Raw genomic sequence first — 17,790 nt, forward strand, 5'->3', positions numbered from 1 at the left:
GCTTTATAGTGAGTGAGAGCACAATTTTTAAAAGAAAGCAAGTGGGGCCTTTTGGAACTTTTTGGCAGACTTGAGATAACAGTTATTAGGCACTTGGCACAGGACAATAAAAAGTTAGGTTAAAGGTGAGTGACCATTGTGGAACGGACAGAGGTAGAAAGGGGAGCCGAGTCTTTGGCTCAAGGAGCTTCAGAAAGAAGAGGCAGAGGCTAAGGCAAGTTTCTTTCTTCATCTATTTGTGCCTAGCTACAGTAGAGAGATTGGATAGAGGACAGTGGTGTGTCTTCATGTCAGACGTAGAATTCTGGAGATCTCCAGTCTCCCTGTGAGAAATGCACACAGCTACAGCTCCTCACATTTGTTTGGGAAATGGAGTTGCAGCAGAATGCAACTGGTTGCACCTGGAGAATGAGGAATTGATAGACGAGAGCAACAGGGAGGTTGTCGCACCCAAGTTGCAGGAGGTGGGTAGCTGGGTGGACTGTCAGGAGAGGGAAAAACAATAAGCAGATAGTGAAGAGTGAAGAGTAATTTGGATACTACCAGGATGGTGGTTGGAGGGGTGGGGGGGGGGGCAGGGGCAGTGATCAGTCTTCTGGCACTGAGCCCAACTCCGTGGCTCAGAAGAGAAGGGAGAGAAAAGAAGAACTGTGGTGTTAGGGGATTCGATAGTTAGATCAGCAGACAAGAGATTTTGTAGATGTGAAATAGACACCAGAATGGTGTGTTGCTTCCAGATGCAACAGTCAGGGACATCTCAGGTCCACAGCATTCTGGGCAGGTGGGGTGGTGGCGGTAGAGTTTGTGATATATATTGGTATCAATGACAAATAGGAAAAAGGAGGCAGTCCTAAAAAGATAATGTAGGGACCAGGTAGAAAGCTGAAAAGCAGGATCTCAAGGGCAGTAATCTCTGGATTGCTGCCTGTGCCATGTGCCAGTGACAGTAGGAAAGGATTGTTTGGAGATGAGTGTGTGGCTGAGGAAATAGTGCAAGGTGCAGGGGTTCAGATTTGTGGGTCACTGGGATCTCTTTTGGGAAGGTATGAGTTACCTAAAAGTATGAGCTACAGCTAAACTTGAGGGGGACCAATATCCTTGCTGACAGGTTTGCTGGAGCAGTTTAAACTGGTTTGGTAGGGAGGCAGGCACCCATGTGATAGTATTTTATGATAGGTTAAGTTTGTTAGGGCTTTTTTTCCTTCAGAGCAAAGGAAATTGGGAGGTGACTTGATGGAAATGTACAAGATGATAAGAAACAGATCAAATGGACAGCCAGAGCTTTTCCCTCCAAGGCAGAAATGGCTAATACCAGAGTGCATGATTTTAGGTCATTGCTGGAAAGTACGGGATGGGGGGTGTTATGAAGATGTCAGAGGCAAGTTTTTAAAAAAATTATGGGCGCATGGAACACACTACCATGGGTGGTGGTAGGGGCAGATACATTAGGGACTTCAGAGACTCTGTAAAGACGTCTCCAATTTTCTATCTTTCATGTGCCTATGTGAAAGGGAAGGTTTAGATTGATCTTAAGAGTAGGTTAAAAGGTCAGCACAACATCATGCTGTAATATTCTATCCAATTAAGTCAGGTACAATTACAAGAAAGCTTGTGTTAAACTTAAAAGTCTGTGCCGAGCCTTGTAGCCCATCAGGCCAGTACTTATGCCGGTTTCTGTGGCGTGAAGAGACTGAGAGTACGAGACTCTCCCCCGGATAGGATGCCAGTCTATCGCGAGGTTAATCCCCAGCATTTTGCCGGTACCCATTTTTATCTGGGTGGACTGGAGCAGTATGTTTAAGTGCTTTGCTCAAAGACACAACACGTTGCCTTGGCCAAGACTCGAACCCATGACTTTCAGATCGTGAGCCGAACGCCCGAACCACTTGGCCACGTGCCACAGAAAGTTTGTGAACCCTTTGCAATTACCTGGTTTTCTGCATTAATTACTCATAAAATGTGGTCTAATCTCCATCCAAGTAACAAAAGACAAATACAATCTGCCTAAATAGCACAAAAGATTGTACTTCTTCTCATCAATACTCAGTAGTACACTATTTAAACAATCACAGTCTAGGTTCAAAAAAAGTATGTGAACCTCTGGGGTAATGCCTTCTACAAAAGTTATTTGGAGTCAGGTGTTCCAATCATTGAGATGAGATTGGAGGAGTGAGTTGCAGAGGTGCCCTGCCCTATATAAAAAAAAAGACACACTAAGTCAGGTTACTGACAGAACCTGCTCTTCTCAAGGAACATTTGTTTATGTGCACCACATCTCGATCAAAACAACTTTCAGGAGGACCTTAGAAGAAGAATTATAGACATGCAGGAAGCTGGAAAAGGCTACAAAAGCATTTCTAAAGACCTGATTGTTCATCAGTCCACAGTAATAGTCTACAAATAGCTAAAATTCAGTACTGTTGTTACACTCCCTACGAGTGGGGTGGTTTGCAAAAAAAATCATACCAAGAGCACAACATGCAATGCTGAATGAGGTGAAAAAGATCACAAAGGTAACAGCAAAAGACCTGCAAAAATCTCTAGAACTTACTAAAGTCTCTGTTCATGTGTCCACTATAACAGCGGTTCCCAACCACCGGGCCGCGGACCAGTACCGGGCAAAAAAGTATGTGCTACCAGGGCGCGAGGAATTGATATGATTTGGCGATATGAGTCAGCTGCACCCTTCCTCATTCCCTGTCACGCCCACTGTTAAGCTTGAATGCATGCGAGGTCATTACGCACGCGTCATCCATGTCAGCGTGGGAAGGAGATCAACTCCTTGAGCTTGCAAATGACAGCGGGCTGAAAAGTATGTTTGACATAATATCTCTGCCGGCATTCCGGATCAAAATCAAGGCCAAATATCCTGAGATAGCCACGAAAGCACTGAAAACATTGCTTCCATTTCCAACATATCTCTGCAATGAATGCAACGAAAACTAAATTGCGGAATAGACTGGACATAAGGAACCCCCTTCGAGTATCGCCGTCTCCCATCACCCCTCAATAGGACCGTCTTGTTGCAGGAAAACAAGCCCAGGGCTCCCACTGATTCAGCGATATTGGTGTGTTGCAATGATTTTATATGTTCATACGGAGAAAATACGTGCTGTGTGTTTAATATCCAAACGTTACTTAAAATGTTATGATGCTATTGACTTATAAGTGACTTATATAACCATATAACAATTACAGCACAGAAACAGGCCATCTCTGCCCTTCTATTCCGTGCCGAACGCTACTTTCACCTAGTCCCACCGACCTGCACTCAGCCCATAACCCTCCATTCCTTTCCTGTCTATATACCTATCCAGTTTTTCTTTAAATGATAATATCGAACCTGCCTCTACCACTCCTACTGGAAATTCGTTCAACACTTATTTCAAGCTCCCCTGTCCTCCCCTGACAATTGACTTATCGCTATATTCACGCGAGGAAAATATGCGCTGTGTTTAATATTAAATTCGTTAGATAAACCCTTTTAGAAACGAAATTGAGTGTATTCGTCACTTATCACCTATATTCCAGTCGTGATTGACACCCGCCCCCACCCCCCCAAACAGAATCACCAAAAGCGACTTGCAGGGGGAAAAAAAAAATAAATCGGCAGGTACACGCATGCGCAAGTCACACATGTGCACTGGTGCCCACGCAAGGCTTCATGGTCATTGTAGTCTTTCTCGGGATAAGCTCAACATATTTGACTGCTACTCTTGTCCGTTGACAACCCACCACCACCCCTCCCCCGGTCTGCAAGAATATTGTCAATATTAAACCGGACCGCAGTGCAAAAAAGGTTGGGGACCCCTGCACTATAAGAAAAACACTGAACACGGATGGTGCTCATGGAAGGACACCATGGAGGAAACCAGTGTTCTCAAAGGGGAAAAAACAACATATTGCTGCATATCTCAAGTTTGCAAAAGACCACCTGCATGTTCCACAATGCTTCTGGGATAACATTGTGTGGACAGACAAGTCACAAGATGAACTTTTTGGCAGAAGTGCACATTGCCATGTTAGGAGGAAAAAGGGCACTGCACACCAACACCAAAACCTCGTCCCACTATGAAGCATGGTGGAAGGAGCATCATGGTTTGGGGCTACTTTGCTGCCTCAGGGCCTGGACAGCTTGCAATTGTTGAGGGAAGAATGAATTCAAAATTGTATCAAGACATTTTACAGGAGAATGTCAGGGTAGCGGTCCATCACCTGCAGCTTAATACAAGTTCGATGATGCAACAAGACAATGATCCAAAACACAAGTGTAAATCAACAAAGAATGATTTTACGAGAAGAAAGTTTGTGTTTTGGAATGGCCAAATTAGAGTCCAGACTTTAACCCAATTGAGATGCTGTGGCATGTTCTGAAGAGGGCTGTTCATGCAAGGTATCCCAGAAATATTCATGAACTGACCAGTTTCGTATGGAGGAGTGGTCTAAAATTCCTCTTCACCATTGTGAAAGTCTGATCAGCAGCTACAGGAAACATTTGGTGGAAATTATTGCTACTAAAGGAGGTTCTACCAATTACTGAATACAAGAGTTCACACACTTTTTCCAGCCTGGACTGTGAATGATTAAACAATGTGCTCAATAAAGACACGAAAAGTACAATTGTTTGTTATTGGTTTAAGCTTATTGTGTTTGTCTATTATTGTGACTAAGATGAAGATCAAGTGACACTTTATGAGTAATTAATGCAGTAAACCAGGTAATTGCAAAGGCTTCACAAACTTTTTCTTGCAACTGTAAGTCACTTTGTCTCAATTAAAATAAACTTAACTCCAGTGAACTCAGCAAAGTATAATCCTGGAAATGGCAAGCATTGCGAACAGCTCTCTTCCCATATACATCAATCAACCGAATTCAGCTAAACTAATTTTTAAACTACAATGGACAAAATACCAAGGCCAAATTGAAAATATTTCCAGTCATAACACCTTGGACTTCAAGGATTCAAACCAATAACTGCTTCCTCCAGGTACCAGACCATTCTCAAAGTACCTGAAACATTCTTACAGTAAGAATGAACAATTGGACCTGTGCATCAGGCCATTCAAGCAACCAAAAGCATTAAAACCTGTATCCAAGAGGTGAGGTAACCAACATCTTGCCAACAAAAGCAATATTAGTTATTACCTGTCAATGGTGATCCTCTAATGGGTTAAATCTGCTGTACAGGACATTAACTAGATTCAACTGCAAGTGCTAACCATATATGTTAATTTATCATTATAGTGTTCTATAAGGATGCTACAAGGACCTGTGGAGATGAAAAAAATCAAATATCTTGACTCAGGGCCACAGTGCAGATTTAGAGTAGCTGACAGCAAATAGTGTAAATATCAGGAACACTAGGTAGTCAATAGGGGGCAGTATTAGATAAATTTAGGCTAGTTGTTCCAAAATTAAACGTTACATCAAGGCTGCTCAAAAGAAACACAAACGGAATACGTCTTTGTGGTCAGGATTTATCAGACTCAGACTGAAAAACAATTTGGCCTGATTCCTACTCATTTAATTTGCACACTAATACCAAGAGGAGAGAAAATGCTAAAACACCATCTCTCCCATGTAATTATGTGAACACAGAGCAGATGAGATTGTGCAATAGTAAGGGTACTTGCGAGTATTGTGGAGCAGGAAAATAAATGGGTTTGAAACAACACAATAGTGACAAAGCGACCTAAAAGAGATGGTTAACTTCTCTCTTAACCATCAAAACCATTGACAGGGGTAAAAGAATTCCATACAATTTAGCCTGAGGAAAATAAGCCTGTAGACTTATTTATTTTAACATTCTGACTGTTGCCCACAAGGAGGGAATTGTTCAGATCTGATTTCCCTTTAGAAAAGTATTGGACTTCTCTTCCAAAGATCAGTTCAGAGCCAATCACCAGTAGCCTCAATCAGAAGCAGACAAGGTGGAGATGGCAGATTTCCTTTCTTGTAAGATATTAGTGAACCAGATGAGCTTTAACATCTGTCCACTAGTTTTAAGGATCACTGCTCCTGATGCTAGCTTTCCCGATCAGTATTTAATTATTTAATTTTAAAACTCAGTCTGTTTCAAAATTCACATTTGTCTAGAACAACATCCAAGGCCTGTGGATCCCAGTTCAGTAAGCTAACCAGTATCCACCATACTCTTAGGGCATCAACAAGATAACAGGCACACAAGTTATGGAAATGTTATGAAATATTATCCAATATACAAAGGTATAAACTTGGCAAAATCAATTGCTACAGATTGCAAGCGAGTTTTAGACTCATGAAGGGCATCACTCATTGGCTGGGAAAACAAAGCAGCTCTATTGTAGTGTGGATAAGACAAAGGTAAATCAGGATTTATGGAAACAAAAATCAGGTGTAAAGCAGATAACAGAAAAAAATACTAGAAATACAAACATTAGCATCATTCAAATTCTGTAATTGTCATTCAACCATATACATGAATATAGCCAAATAAAGCAGTATACCTCTTGTGCCAAGGTGCAAAACACTGCACCAACAGTTACACAGCTCAGAGTACAATTATGATACCAGAAAAAAGATACAAAAATAATAATAATCAAGCCCAAATCCATGAGTGTCATAACCTTGGATTGGATTTTGTCCTGAAGCCCTGTTTCTGCAGGAAAAAGCCTGCAGCAGTTTCTCATCTCACACCAATGCAGCTGCAGATGAACACAATACAACTCGTCTTCCAAGCAAACAGTAGATGGCAGCATGGAATCCAATGGCACACAGCCAGCTCCAGCATCTCCATCCCTGGCACTACAACAAGCAAACTTAAGGCAAGAGAAACACAGACAAAATGCTGAATGCAGTTGACATTTCAGGCCAAGACCCTTCATCAGACCTGTCCTTTTTTCCCCCCCCTCCCTCATAGATATTGCCTGGCCTGCTGAGTTCCTCCAGCATTTTGTGTGTGCTGCTTGGATTTCCAGCATCTGCAGATTTTCCCTTGTTTGTGCTGAGGAAACTGAGGCCATGCAGCTTCCCTGCTATTGGTCTTGCCAATGAACCACTGAATCAGACTCACAGTATTCTACAGTACCAATGTCCAAAAGGGTTTTGCAATCACAATAAATAGTCCAGCCCCATCATTCCACCAGTTGTTGGACCACGCAACCCTTCTGATGCCTTCTTTTCTGGATGGCTGAAGCAGGCTGCAACATAGTGTGCAACATGTGCAGCTCCACCACTTATTGAGCAACCTGCTAGTGTAGTATCGGATGTTCTTGATAACCAGCAGTGTCTTGCGATCATAAAAAAAATGAACAACTACACCTTGGTTTGGACCCAGAGAAGCCATTGTGACCAAGCGTGCCACCATTACCAGGCTATTCCAGGGGCAGATCCGAAAGCATTTTATGGGTTCTGATGGAACAGAACACATGTCTAAACTGTTAAAAGAATGCTTCATCATGAAGCAAAGTTAGGACAATAAATTTATTAAAATGCAGCTGTTTAATTATCTAAAGCATTTAAAAATGTGCTATTTGCTTAAGAGTTAGAACCTGCATCAAGACAGGCAAAGAAGCCATTCTGTGAACTACAAAGTTTTGAGATCCAAGAGAGTTGTGATGCCACCAATTACTTGTAAACATGCAGTTAATTCTAGACAGGTTTACCTTCACAAAAAAAACTCCAAATGTATCAAAAGACTAAAAAGCATAAGAGTACTAGATCACGTTTAAGATTGATAACAGGCTTAGCATTTGTAATATTTGTAAAATTTAAAATATACACAAGATTATAGGAACAACAGAGCAAAGCAGATAGAACTAAAAGTTCGATAGATTCTTTCAAAAGTCAATAGATTCTGGCATGGTTCCAGAGGATTGGAAGATTGCAAATGTCACTCCGCTATTTACGAAGGGGACAAGGAAGCAAAAAGGAAATTATAGACCTGTTAGCTTGACATCGGTGGTTGGGAAGTTGTTGGAGTCGATTGTCAAGGATGAGGTTACAGAGTACCTGGAGGCATATGACAAGATAGGCAGAACTCAGCATGCATTCCTTAAAGGAAATTCCTGCCTGACAAACCTATTACAATTTTTTGAGGAAATTACAAGTAGGCTAGACAAGGGAAATGCAGTGGATGTTGTATATTTGGATTTTCAGAAGGCCTTTGACAAGGTGCCACACATGAGGCTACTAACAAGATAAGAGCCCATGGAATTACGGGAAAGTCACATATGTGGATACAGCGTTGGCTGATTGGCAGGAAACAGAGTGGGAATAAAGGGATCCTATTCTGGTTGGCTTCCGGTTACCAGTGGTGTTCCACAGGGGTCTGTGTTGGGGCCGCCTCTTTTCACATTGTATATCAACGATTTGTATTATGGAATAGATGGCTTGGTGGTTAAGTTTGCTGACGATATGAAGATAGGTGGAGGGGCTGGTAGTGCTGAGGAAACAGAGTCTGCAGAGAGACTTGGATAGATTGGAAGAATGGGCAAAGAAGTGGCAAATGAAATACAATGTCGGAAAGTGTATGGTTATGCACTTTGGCAGAAGAAATAAATGGGCAGACTATTATTTAAATGGGGAAAGAATTCAAAGTTCTGAGATGCAATGGGACTTGGGAGTCCTCGTACAGGATACCCTTAAGGTTAACCTCCAGGTTGAGTCAGTGGTGAAGAAGGCGAATGCAATGTTGGCATTCATTTCTAGAGGAATAGAGTATAGGAGCAGGGATGTGATGTTGGGGCTCTATAAGGCACTGGTGAAACCTCACTTAGAGTACTGTGGGCAGTTTTGGTCTCCTTATTTAAGAAAGGATGTGCTGATGTTGGAGAGGGTACAGAGAAGATTCACTAGAATGATTCCAGGAATGAGAAGGTTAATATATGAGGAACGTTTGTCTGCTCTTGGACTGTATTCCTTAGAGTTTAGAAGAATGAGGGGAGACCTCATAGAAACATTCCGAATGTTGAAAGGCATGGACAGAGTGGATGTGGCAAAGTTGTTTCCCATGATGGGGGAGTCTAGTACGAGAGGGCATGACTTAAGGATCGAAGGGCACCCATTCAGAACAGAAATGTGAAGAAATTTTTTTAGTCAGAGGGTGGTGAATCTATGGAATTTGTTGCCATGGCAGCAGTGGAGGCCAAGTCATTGGGTGTATTTAAGGCAGAGATTGATGGGTATCTGCGTAGCCAGGGCATCAAAGGTTATGGTGAGAAGGAGGGGGAGTGGGACTAAACAGGAGAATGGAACAGCTCATGATAAAATGGTGAAGCAGACTCCATGGGCTGAATGGCCGACTTCTGCTCCTTTGTCTTATGGTCTTATGGTCTAACTACCACCCTTAGCAAGACAAAATGCAAATATGGAAACAGGTAATTCAATTTTACGGATGCTCCAATCCAGTATCTAAACTCCATGGAATTACAATCCACATGGTGTTAAACTAAAAAAAAAAAACGAGAGACTTACTCTAACAAGATTTCAGTCATCTCAGTCCAGGATTACATTTTGTCTTCACCATGAATTGTCAGTCAATAATTGTACCAAATCCTTAATGCAAATGGATAAGGTAGATTTGGGTAATCTGTTATTCTGTTGTCAAGAATTTTCAACTAACATAGTCCCACAGTGAACTGAAGCTCATTAGTGATGAAGCAATGCATACATAAAGACACAACTTCTAGCTTAACAAATTATTAGCTTTATTCATCTTTCCTCAGACTTTTTGTGAGGATGACTGACCTATTTCAATGTTTCCATCTTCAATTTCATTGAGTTTTTGCTCTTGTTTCTCTTCAAACTTACTTCAATGACATCTAGGAAAGGCTAGGTTTAGGTCTAGCAATCCTAATCTCCTGTATCCTGGAGAGCGTGCCTTATGAGAATAGGTTGAGTGAACTTGGTCTTTTTTCCATGGAGCAACGGAGGATGAGAGGTGACCTGATAGAGGTATAAAAGATGATGAGAGGCTTTTTCCCGGGGCTGAAATGGCCAATACGAGGAGACATAATTTTAAGGTGCTTGGAAGTTGGCACAAGGGGGATGTCAGGGGTAAGTTTTTCCACACAGAGTGGTGGGTGCATGGAATGCACTGCCAGTGAAGGTGGTAGAGGCAGATACAATAGGGTATTTTAAGAGACTCTTAGTTAGGTACATAGAGCTTAGAAAAGTGGAGAGCTGTGCGGTAGGGAAATTCTACGCAGTTTCTACATGGTTGGCACAACATTGTGGGCTGAAGGGCCTATAATGTGCTGTAAATGTCTATGTTCTATGTTCTGAGATCAAAGAAAATATCCTAAATCTAGTACTCAAAAATATCAGCAGTTGGTTGCTCGAAGCCAAATAGTCACAAGTGATTATGGAACAGAAATAAATGCCGAAAGAAGCCAGGGCAAGAAACGTTCTTTTAGTAACATATGAATGGCGTTATCAACAGGACATTTCTTGTTTGATGCCAATTGCCAGATCCAAGCAGGCTAAAGTCATCAACAGAAATTTTCAATACTATTCATTTTTACACACACATTGACACTTTGACACCAATCAGAAACTAAGACAATGAATGGGAATATCAAAACTAAAATTTTAAGAAAGCTCTCTCGTAGTTCTGCATTCAAGATTGTAATAGAATATATCAATTTTAGCTCTGTATTCAATATTATTGTTCCAGAGTTCCTCCATAGAAAGCTAACCCAGCTAGCTGTATCCTACAGTATCTGTCAGTGGATTATGACCTTCCTGACAGGAAGGAAGCAGTATACAAGGCTGGGTTCCTACTTACTTGATCCAATGTCTACATGCACAGCCTGTGTTCCTTCACCCCTCCTGTTCTCACTTTATACAAATAACTGTACCTTCATAAACAAATCTATTAAAATCCCAATGTTCGCAGATGACACGAATGTAGTTGGTCTCAACTCTAATAATGATGTGGCCTGCTATCAAAGAGAGGGAGACAGACTTGCAGCATGGTGTGCTTGTAACAACTTGGAGCTTAATGTTATCAAGACAGTGGAAATGAGGACTGACCTCTGCCAACTACCCCCTACCAGCACCCCCTTTGGAAATTAATGGTCAGGCTGTGTCTGTGGTCAAGCCATTCAAGTTCCTGGGGACTACCATTACCAGTATATTGAAGTGGGACAAGCACATTACACTCGTCACTAGGAAAGCCTGGCAGAGATTGTTCTTACTATGCCAGCTTAGAAAACTTTACATCTAACGGCATATCCTGATGAATTTTCACTCAGCCATTATTGAGAGTTGTGACCACCTCTGTCACTGTTTTCCAACCACTTCCTCCTCCTCCAAGTCCAGGCTGCAGCATGTGGTCCAGTCAAGATCATTGGCTGTCAACTACCGACATTATTGCCAGAGTGAAAATAGCTGGAAAAAAACTGCCAACTCCACCCTAGCAGTCACCTAGTCACCAAGTTGCCATCAGGAAGACACTACGTCCATTATCACCACCAGGACTACATGTCATCTCCAAAGCTTCTTTCCTGTAGCTACCCAGCTTCTCAACAAAACTCGGGTCTAATATCCCAAATGTCCCCTGCACAACATCCATTAAATGAGCTTTCCTGCTCTCCTTGTTCTATTGATAATTATTTAATCCATGCATATATTCATATTTAAGTTTGATTACTGACATTTGCATTAATTGTTGATTGCTATTGTGTTGTCTGTTATGGTATTGTGCTTTATGCATGGCACCAAACCATCAATTCTGGTATGTGTCATATACTAGCAATAAAGTGATTCTGTACAAATCCCTTGATGACTTTCCACTTCCAAGAGGCCAGGTTGTACTGAGAGCACAAACCATAGGTAACACAATGAAGCAACTCATGAACACTAACTCACTATCATTGCTCTCTTTTTGAGCACTTTATTTAATCTAGTATTTTAAATATATGTTTATTATAATTTATAGTATTTTTATGCATTGCTGCCACAAAACAACGAATTTCACAACATGTCAGTCAGTGATATTAACCTGATCTTATAATATGGTAGAAGCAAAGCATTAATAGCTTTCAGTCTATTACTATGATAAAAAAAAACTATGAATTAAATGTGATTAAAATGACATTGGCTTTATTTTCACCACCAAGCGCCTGGTCTTACTTTTCCCAAATTCATTCACTTACCAATAGTACAATTTGTAGTTATTTTCCTCCGTTTGGGATTGTGCCGTAATAGTTCCAATTCCCTTTTTGTTGGTTCCCATGTTGAATACTTTTCACCGACCCCTAACCAAATTAAAGAAAATATTTCAAATCCTTGACTTGATCATTCACAAGACACTGTAGAAATCGTGCAACACTTAGCCAAAATGCAAAGAATTTTAAAATTGGCATAGATATTCCAATTGTACAACTTCAAATGTAATATATTATTTTATTAGAAAGTCTGCAATTTGACTATGGAACACTGATTAATTGAGATGTCAAAGAAATCAATGGCATGTCCCACAAGTGATTCCTCCCTTAGCTCAATACAGAATCTGACTACACTGTGGCCATTCCTGTGCATTTCACACAAACCCCACGCCCATTCCTTACACTGCAGACAGATGTAAATTGAAGCAAATGGAAGCAAGATTACACTGACATTCTCAATGCAAGTCACATCCACTGAAGTAGAAGCCAGTATCTTCAGGAAGGCAATGTGCTTCATCTCTCTGCAGAATATGCTGGATATCCACTGACAGGCTTTAATTGTATAGTACACAAGGTGGTTTTGTGTGCAAAAGCAACTTGAAGTGATGGAAATTTTAACCAAGGTAAAACAAATTACAGGGATCTGGCAAAACACTAGATGCTATGTTTGATAATATAAAACTCTTTGAAGTCAAGCTAGGTATTTAAAAATAATGCCAAAAAATGGCACTTTAAAATATTTCCCAAAACCTATAAAGCACATACAAATACAGAAATTCTTGAAGTAAAAACAGATATTCAGAACCTTCCATACAATTTTTGAGCATCATCAGTTCAACTATTGAATAAATTTCTTCAAGACTCATTATGTTTAGGTCATTTGAAGAAACTGCAAAATTCATAATGTAGATAGCGCACCTTTAGATAAACTAAATTTGGAAATGTTGCAATCGATTGAATTGGAAAACTGGCTCCAAATTGAGCTTTAAAAAATTGTTGACTTAGAAATACACCAGTAAGTATTGTAAGATTGGTTAGTGACAAAATCAACGCATAAAAATCTACCCAATGAGGTTCTGAAATTCTGCAATTCCATTCCTGAAACTTCACTGTCTGAAACATATTGCAATGATGATATTAACAGTATTTTCATTGACATAATCATGCAAGTCATTGTTTTCAGCAATGATCTTAGTGAAGTCTAATTATAGGAGTAGACTTACTAATTAACTAGTGCTACCTACATGCACAGCTCTCAAAACACCAAATGCAAGCCAGATATAAAATATTTACCATCATTAATGCAGCAAAAAAAGTCTCACTGAAAGTGTGTTAATATTTTCTTTGATAGTTTATGAATATGTGCTAAAGCTTATAATTTCACATTCATATTTCTTAAGTTATACATGAGGTAGAACAATACAATTTAGCATTTTTTTAGATAGTCTTTAAAATATTAATACGTTGAACAGGCCATCTAAAATGCTCATTTATTTCAACCTATTGCAGTTATATTAATAGTTATACAATGAATACACATAAATGAGGAACAAAACTCACCCTTTTTCCTCAAAGTACATAATTATTGTTACTAATTCATTAATCAATGACAATCTCTGCTGAAAATTAGCATAGTATGCAAGAGAGTTTCAGACATCCCACCCTGCAAAAACTCATTTCAGGGAGGTAGCACCATCAATTTATGGGAGATTTCCGGGAGAGGTGGGATGTCTGCAATAGAGTATCTCCTTAGCAGCTGGCCAGCTAGTTTAAATAACGTTAGCTATACTAATGAACGAATGACACCTGTTAAACTCACCTCAACACGTCTTTTACAGTCTTAACCCACCATAGGCAATAGAAAAGTCACTGTTGCAAACAGTGCAGCGAGCAACACTGTCATTATTTTGACCCCTATAAGGCAGGGGTACACTTTAGAGTAGTCTGGGGTGATGTACGTTTTATATTTTTTTGGGAACACTCTGCCATGGCGCACTCTCGCTTGCTTTCTCTCTCACGTGCACTCTCTCTCTCATGGTCGCTCTCTCTTGCTTTCTCTCGCTCGCTCTCAAAAAAATTGATTTCCGTGATATTGTATATAATTTGCGGGCATCAGGAAGCCACTATTAATATGCGGGAGACTCCCGGAACTTCCGGGAGAGCTGCGATGTCTGGAGTTTTAAAAATATTCTCACTAGCTTTAGCACATGCTCTCAAAAAGGTGTGTTACCTTTGCTCTAGTGCATATGCTAGATCGACAACAATGTATCACTGTCTGCACAAAGCCTCATCCATTCTCTATGGCAAATGAAGGATTTTAAAGATGAGCAGAGGAATTCAGTCTTGTAACAATTAATACTTAACTCTCAATTTTGGCAAGTTCGAGTAACACACAAAATTCTGGAGAAACTCAGCAGGCCTGGCCTGCTGAATTCCTTCAGCATTTTGCGTGCATAGCTCAGATTTCCAGCATCTGTAGATCTTCTCTTCTTTGTTGGCAAGTCTGATTAATTATTACATGGATGCATGTAGGATCCATACATTTAAAACAGATGTACATAGATTCCTGATAAAGGTAGGCATGTATTATGAAGTTTTAATAATATCAGCCAGTTTCCTACTGAATGTCTAAGGGAAGTGGTCCCACTCCTGCTCCTTGTCTGTATGTTCATATTCTGATGCATTTTCTGCAATAGTCTCCAGTGATCATACTTTGACTTTCTGAAGCTTTCAGTGAACTTCCCAATAGAAGAATGCAAAAGACTCAATTAAAAGCTGACATAGGAAAAATTCAAAGAATTTTATGCCAAAGGTGTTTTAATATACCTCTTGATGTGGAGTGAGGAAATATTCTAAATGGCCTTACAGTTCCTCAAAACTGTTCTACTATTCAAGAAAATTGTTGCTAACCTGTGATCCAGCTCCTAACGTATCAAAATATTATGTTTTGTGTCTCTTATTCCAGAAAAAAAAACTTTTCAGAAGGGGTATAAACACGAAATTTTGCAATTCCTGGAAATCCAAAGCAACACACAAAATGCTGGAGAAACTCAGCAGGTCAGGCAGCATCTATGGAAATGAATAAATAGTTGATGTTTTGACCTGAGACCCTTCAGAGCTGGAAAGGAAGGGAAAAGATGCCAGAATTAGGTTGGGAGAGGGGAAGGAGCACAGCTGAAGGTAATAGGTGCGGTCAAGTAAAAGGTAGAGAGGAAGGAAGCTGATAGGAGAGGAGAGTAGACCATAGGAGAGAAAAGGGGGAGACCCAGAGTGGGGTGATAGGCAGGTGAGAAGAGGCAAGAGGTGAGAGTGCAGGGGGGCGGGGGGGGAGGTTGGAGGCTACTCAGATGGAATACAAGGTGTTGCTTATCCATCCTGAGGGTGGTTTCATGTTGGCACAAAAGGAGGCTGTGGTCTGGTATGTTGGAATGGGAATGGGACTTGAAGTGTTTGGCCACCAGGAAGTTTTGCTTTTGGCAGATGGAGCCAAAACGTATTCTTGGATTTTAAGCATAACAATTAATTTAGTAAATTACAAATTTTAATCTTCTGTGTAGAACAGGCGTCCCCAACCTTTTTTGCACCGCGGACTGGTTTAATATTGACAATATTCTTACGGACCGGCTGATATGGGGGGGGGGGGCAGTGTTCAAGTTCAACAGTGCGTGACAGGGAATGAGGAAAGGTGCAACTGACTCATAGTTTCATATCACCAAATCATATCATTTCCTTGCAGCCTGGTAACACATGCTTTGCGGCCCAGTGGTTGGGGACCACTGGTGTAGAAGATTTAACTCCTGAAATACCTGGCTCTAAGTTCTAGACTCCCCAACAAGCAAATGTACTACACTAGCACATGAAAATAAAAACAACTGCAGATAATAGAAGTGTGAAACAAAAACAGAAAATGCTAGAAATACTCAGCAAGTCACACAGCATCTGAAGAAAACAAAAAGAATTTATATTGCAGTTTCAAGACCCTTGGTTGGAATCCCTCTTTGTATCTTTAGAAGTACAAAGAATTCCTCAACCTAACTTATTAAAAGTTCACTATTTTGCATAACTTCTCTTCAACTTAACCCTTGCCAAATCTATATTGAATACCTTCCAAATCCCAATACACGTTTCTTTAAATCTGATGACATTATTATTCACAGTGCTTTATTCAAATTTAACCAGATTTTCTATCATGGTAACAAGTTCTGCCATCTTGTGCTCGTGTCTTCAAGTCATACCCGAGAAGGGGCTGCACTTGACCTTTTCTTAGGAAATGAAATAATTCTGTCAGATTTAAGGTAGGTTTGGAAAAAGACAATGCTGTTCCTCAGGTTACCATGACTTAAGCTGATTTTGAGAGTGCAAGAGGAGAGCAGGTGCTTGAACTGCATTCAAGTAGGTTCCCTGAAGAATACAGAAGCCCAGGGAGAGTACTCAGAGGAAATTATGAAGGTAAATAAGTCATGAAATGCCCTTGACAGACAAGATTAAGAACCCCAAGTACTTTAAAAGTACACTAGAAGCAAGGAGATAGCTACAGAAAACAGTGGGATCTCCTTAAGAATTGAAGGGAGAAACTAAGTGTTGTGCCAGGGGACGTGGGTGAGATTCTAAATGAACACTTGTGTAAAATCAAGTAGTAAGAGGAGGATCGAGACAAGTAGGGATATGCGAGTGGTCTGGAGGTGGTAATAGTCTTGGAGTACACCAAAGGTGGACACATCTCCAGAAGCGTAAATAGGTTAAAAGTCAATTCTTTTCTCCAGAAGTTTAAAGTGAAAAGGAGTTTTAAAGAGGTCTGAAGGGCAAGGAATTTTTTTTAAATACATACACAAAGAAAGTGGATGACAGCTGGAATGTAGTGCCAGAGGTGATTATGGAATCAGACACGGTTAGAAAGTTTAAGAGACATTTAGATTGGCACTTGAGTAGGCAAGGCATAAGATATAGACCTAATATAGGTGTAACACCCTGGTTAAGATTTACAGCTCATGTTGTAGGGCACTTTATTTAATGGATGTCTGCAGAAACAGAAATTATTTATTTATTTAATGGATTTCTGCTGGTAGTGTTTGGGTTACCATTAAAGATAAGAGGTGCATGCTCAGGAATGTATTGTCATCCAATCAGGATGGTGGAATGGGAGAAGGTTCTACAGAACGCTGGGCAGAGAGGTTTTTGTGATGGACGCTGGGGTGAGCCCTTCTCGACGGGAGACAGAGAAGAAGCTCGAGAGAATCGGCCGTAGGATTTGATTCATGGGAATGCGTGATTTGATGGAGCCCAAGAGGGGAAATCCTTCCAGTGATCGAAGAATAGGAGTTGGCACCATGAGTACATTGGACACATCAGGTTTTGGAAGATTTGAGCTCCAAGCTTGTGTGCATTTGACTGTTCTAATTATGATGGGCCCTTTTGTTCTTTTAAAAACGCAAACACAAGAAAATCTGCAGATGCTGGAAATTCAAGCAACACATACAAAATGCTGGTGGAACGCAGCAGGCCAGGCAGCATCTATAGGAAGAAGTACAGTCAATGTTTCGGGATGAGACCCTTCGTGACGAGGTCTCAACCCGAAACGTTGACTGTACTTCTTCGTATAGATGCTGCCTGGCCTGCTGCATTCCACCAGCATTTTGTGTGT

At 40.6% G+C, this 17,790-nt stretch overlaps 1 protein-coding gene across 5 annotated transcripts in view; it reads right to left on the minus strand.

Annotated features, from left to right (window-relative positions):
- usp22 (ubiquitin specific peptidase 22) overlaps positions 1-17,790 on the minus strand; it is a 221,793-nt gene that overhangs the window by 66,296 nt on the left and 137,707 nt on the right. For all 5 annotated transcript variants that reach the window (XM_063058610.1, XM_063058609.1, XM_063058612.1 and 2 more), the window contains one exon: positions 12,138-12,239. In XM_063058610.1, the coding sequence (XP_062914680.1) occupies positions 12,138-12,239 (102 nt within the window). The remainder of the gene's footprint in view (positions 1-12,137; positions 12,240-17,790) is intronic.

The sequence above is a fragment of the Mobula hypostoma genome, chromosome 9 (genome assembly GCF_963921235.1).
Source record: "Mobula hypostoma chromosome 9, sMobHyp1.1, whole genome shotgun sequence".
In the NCBI taxonomy this organism is placed as follows: Eukaryota; Metazoa; Chordata; class Chondrichthyes; order Myliobatiformes; family Myliobatidae; genus Mobula; species Mobula hypostoma.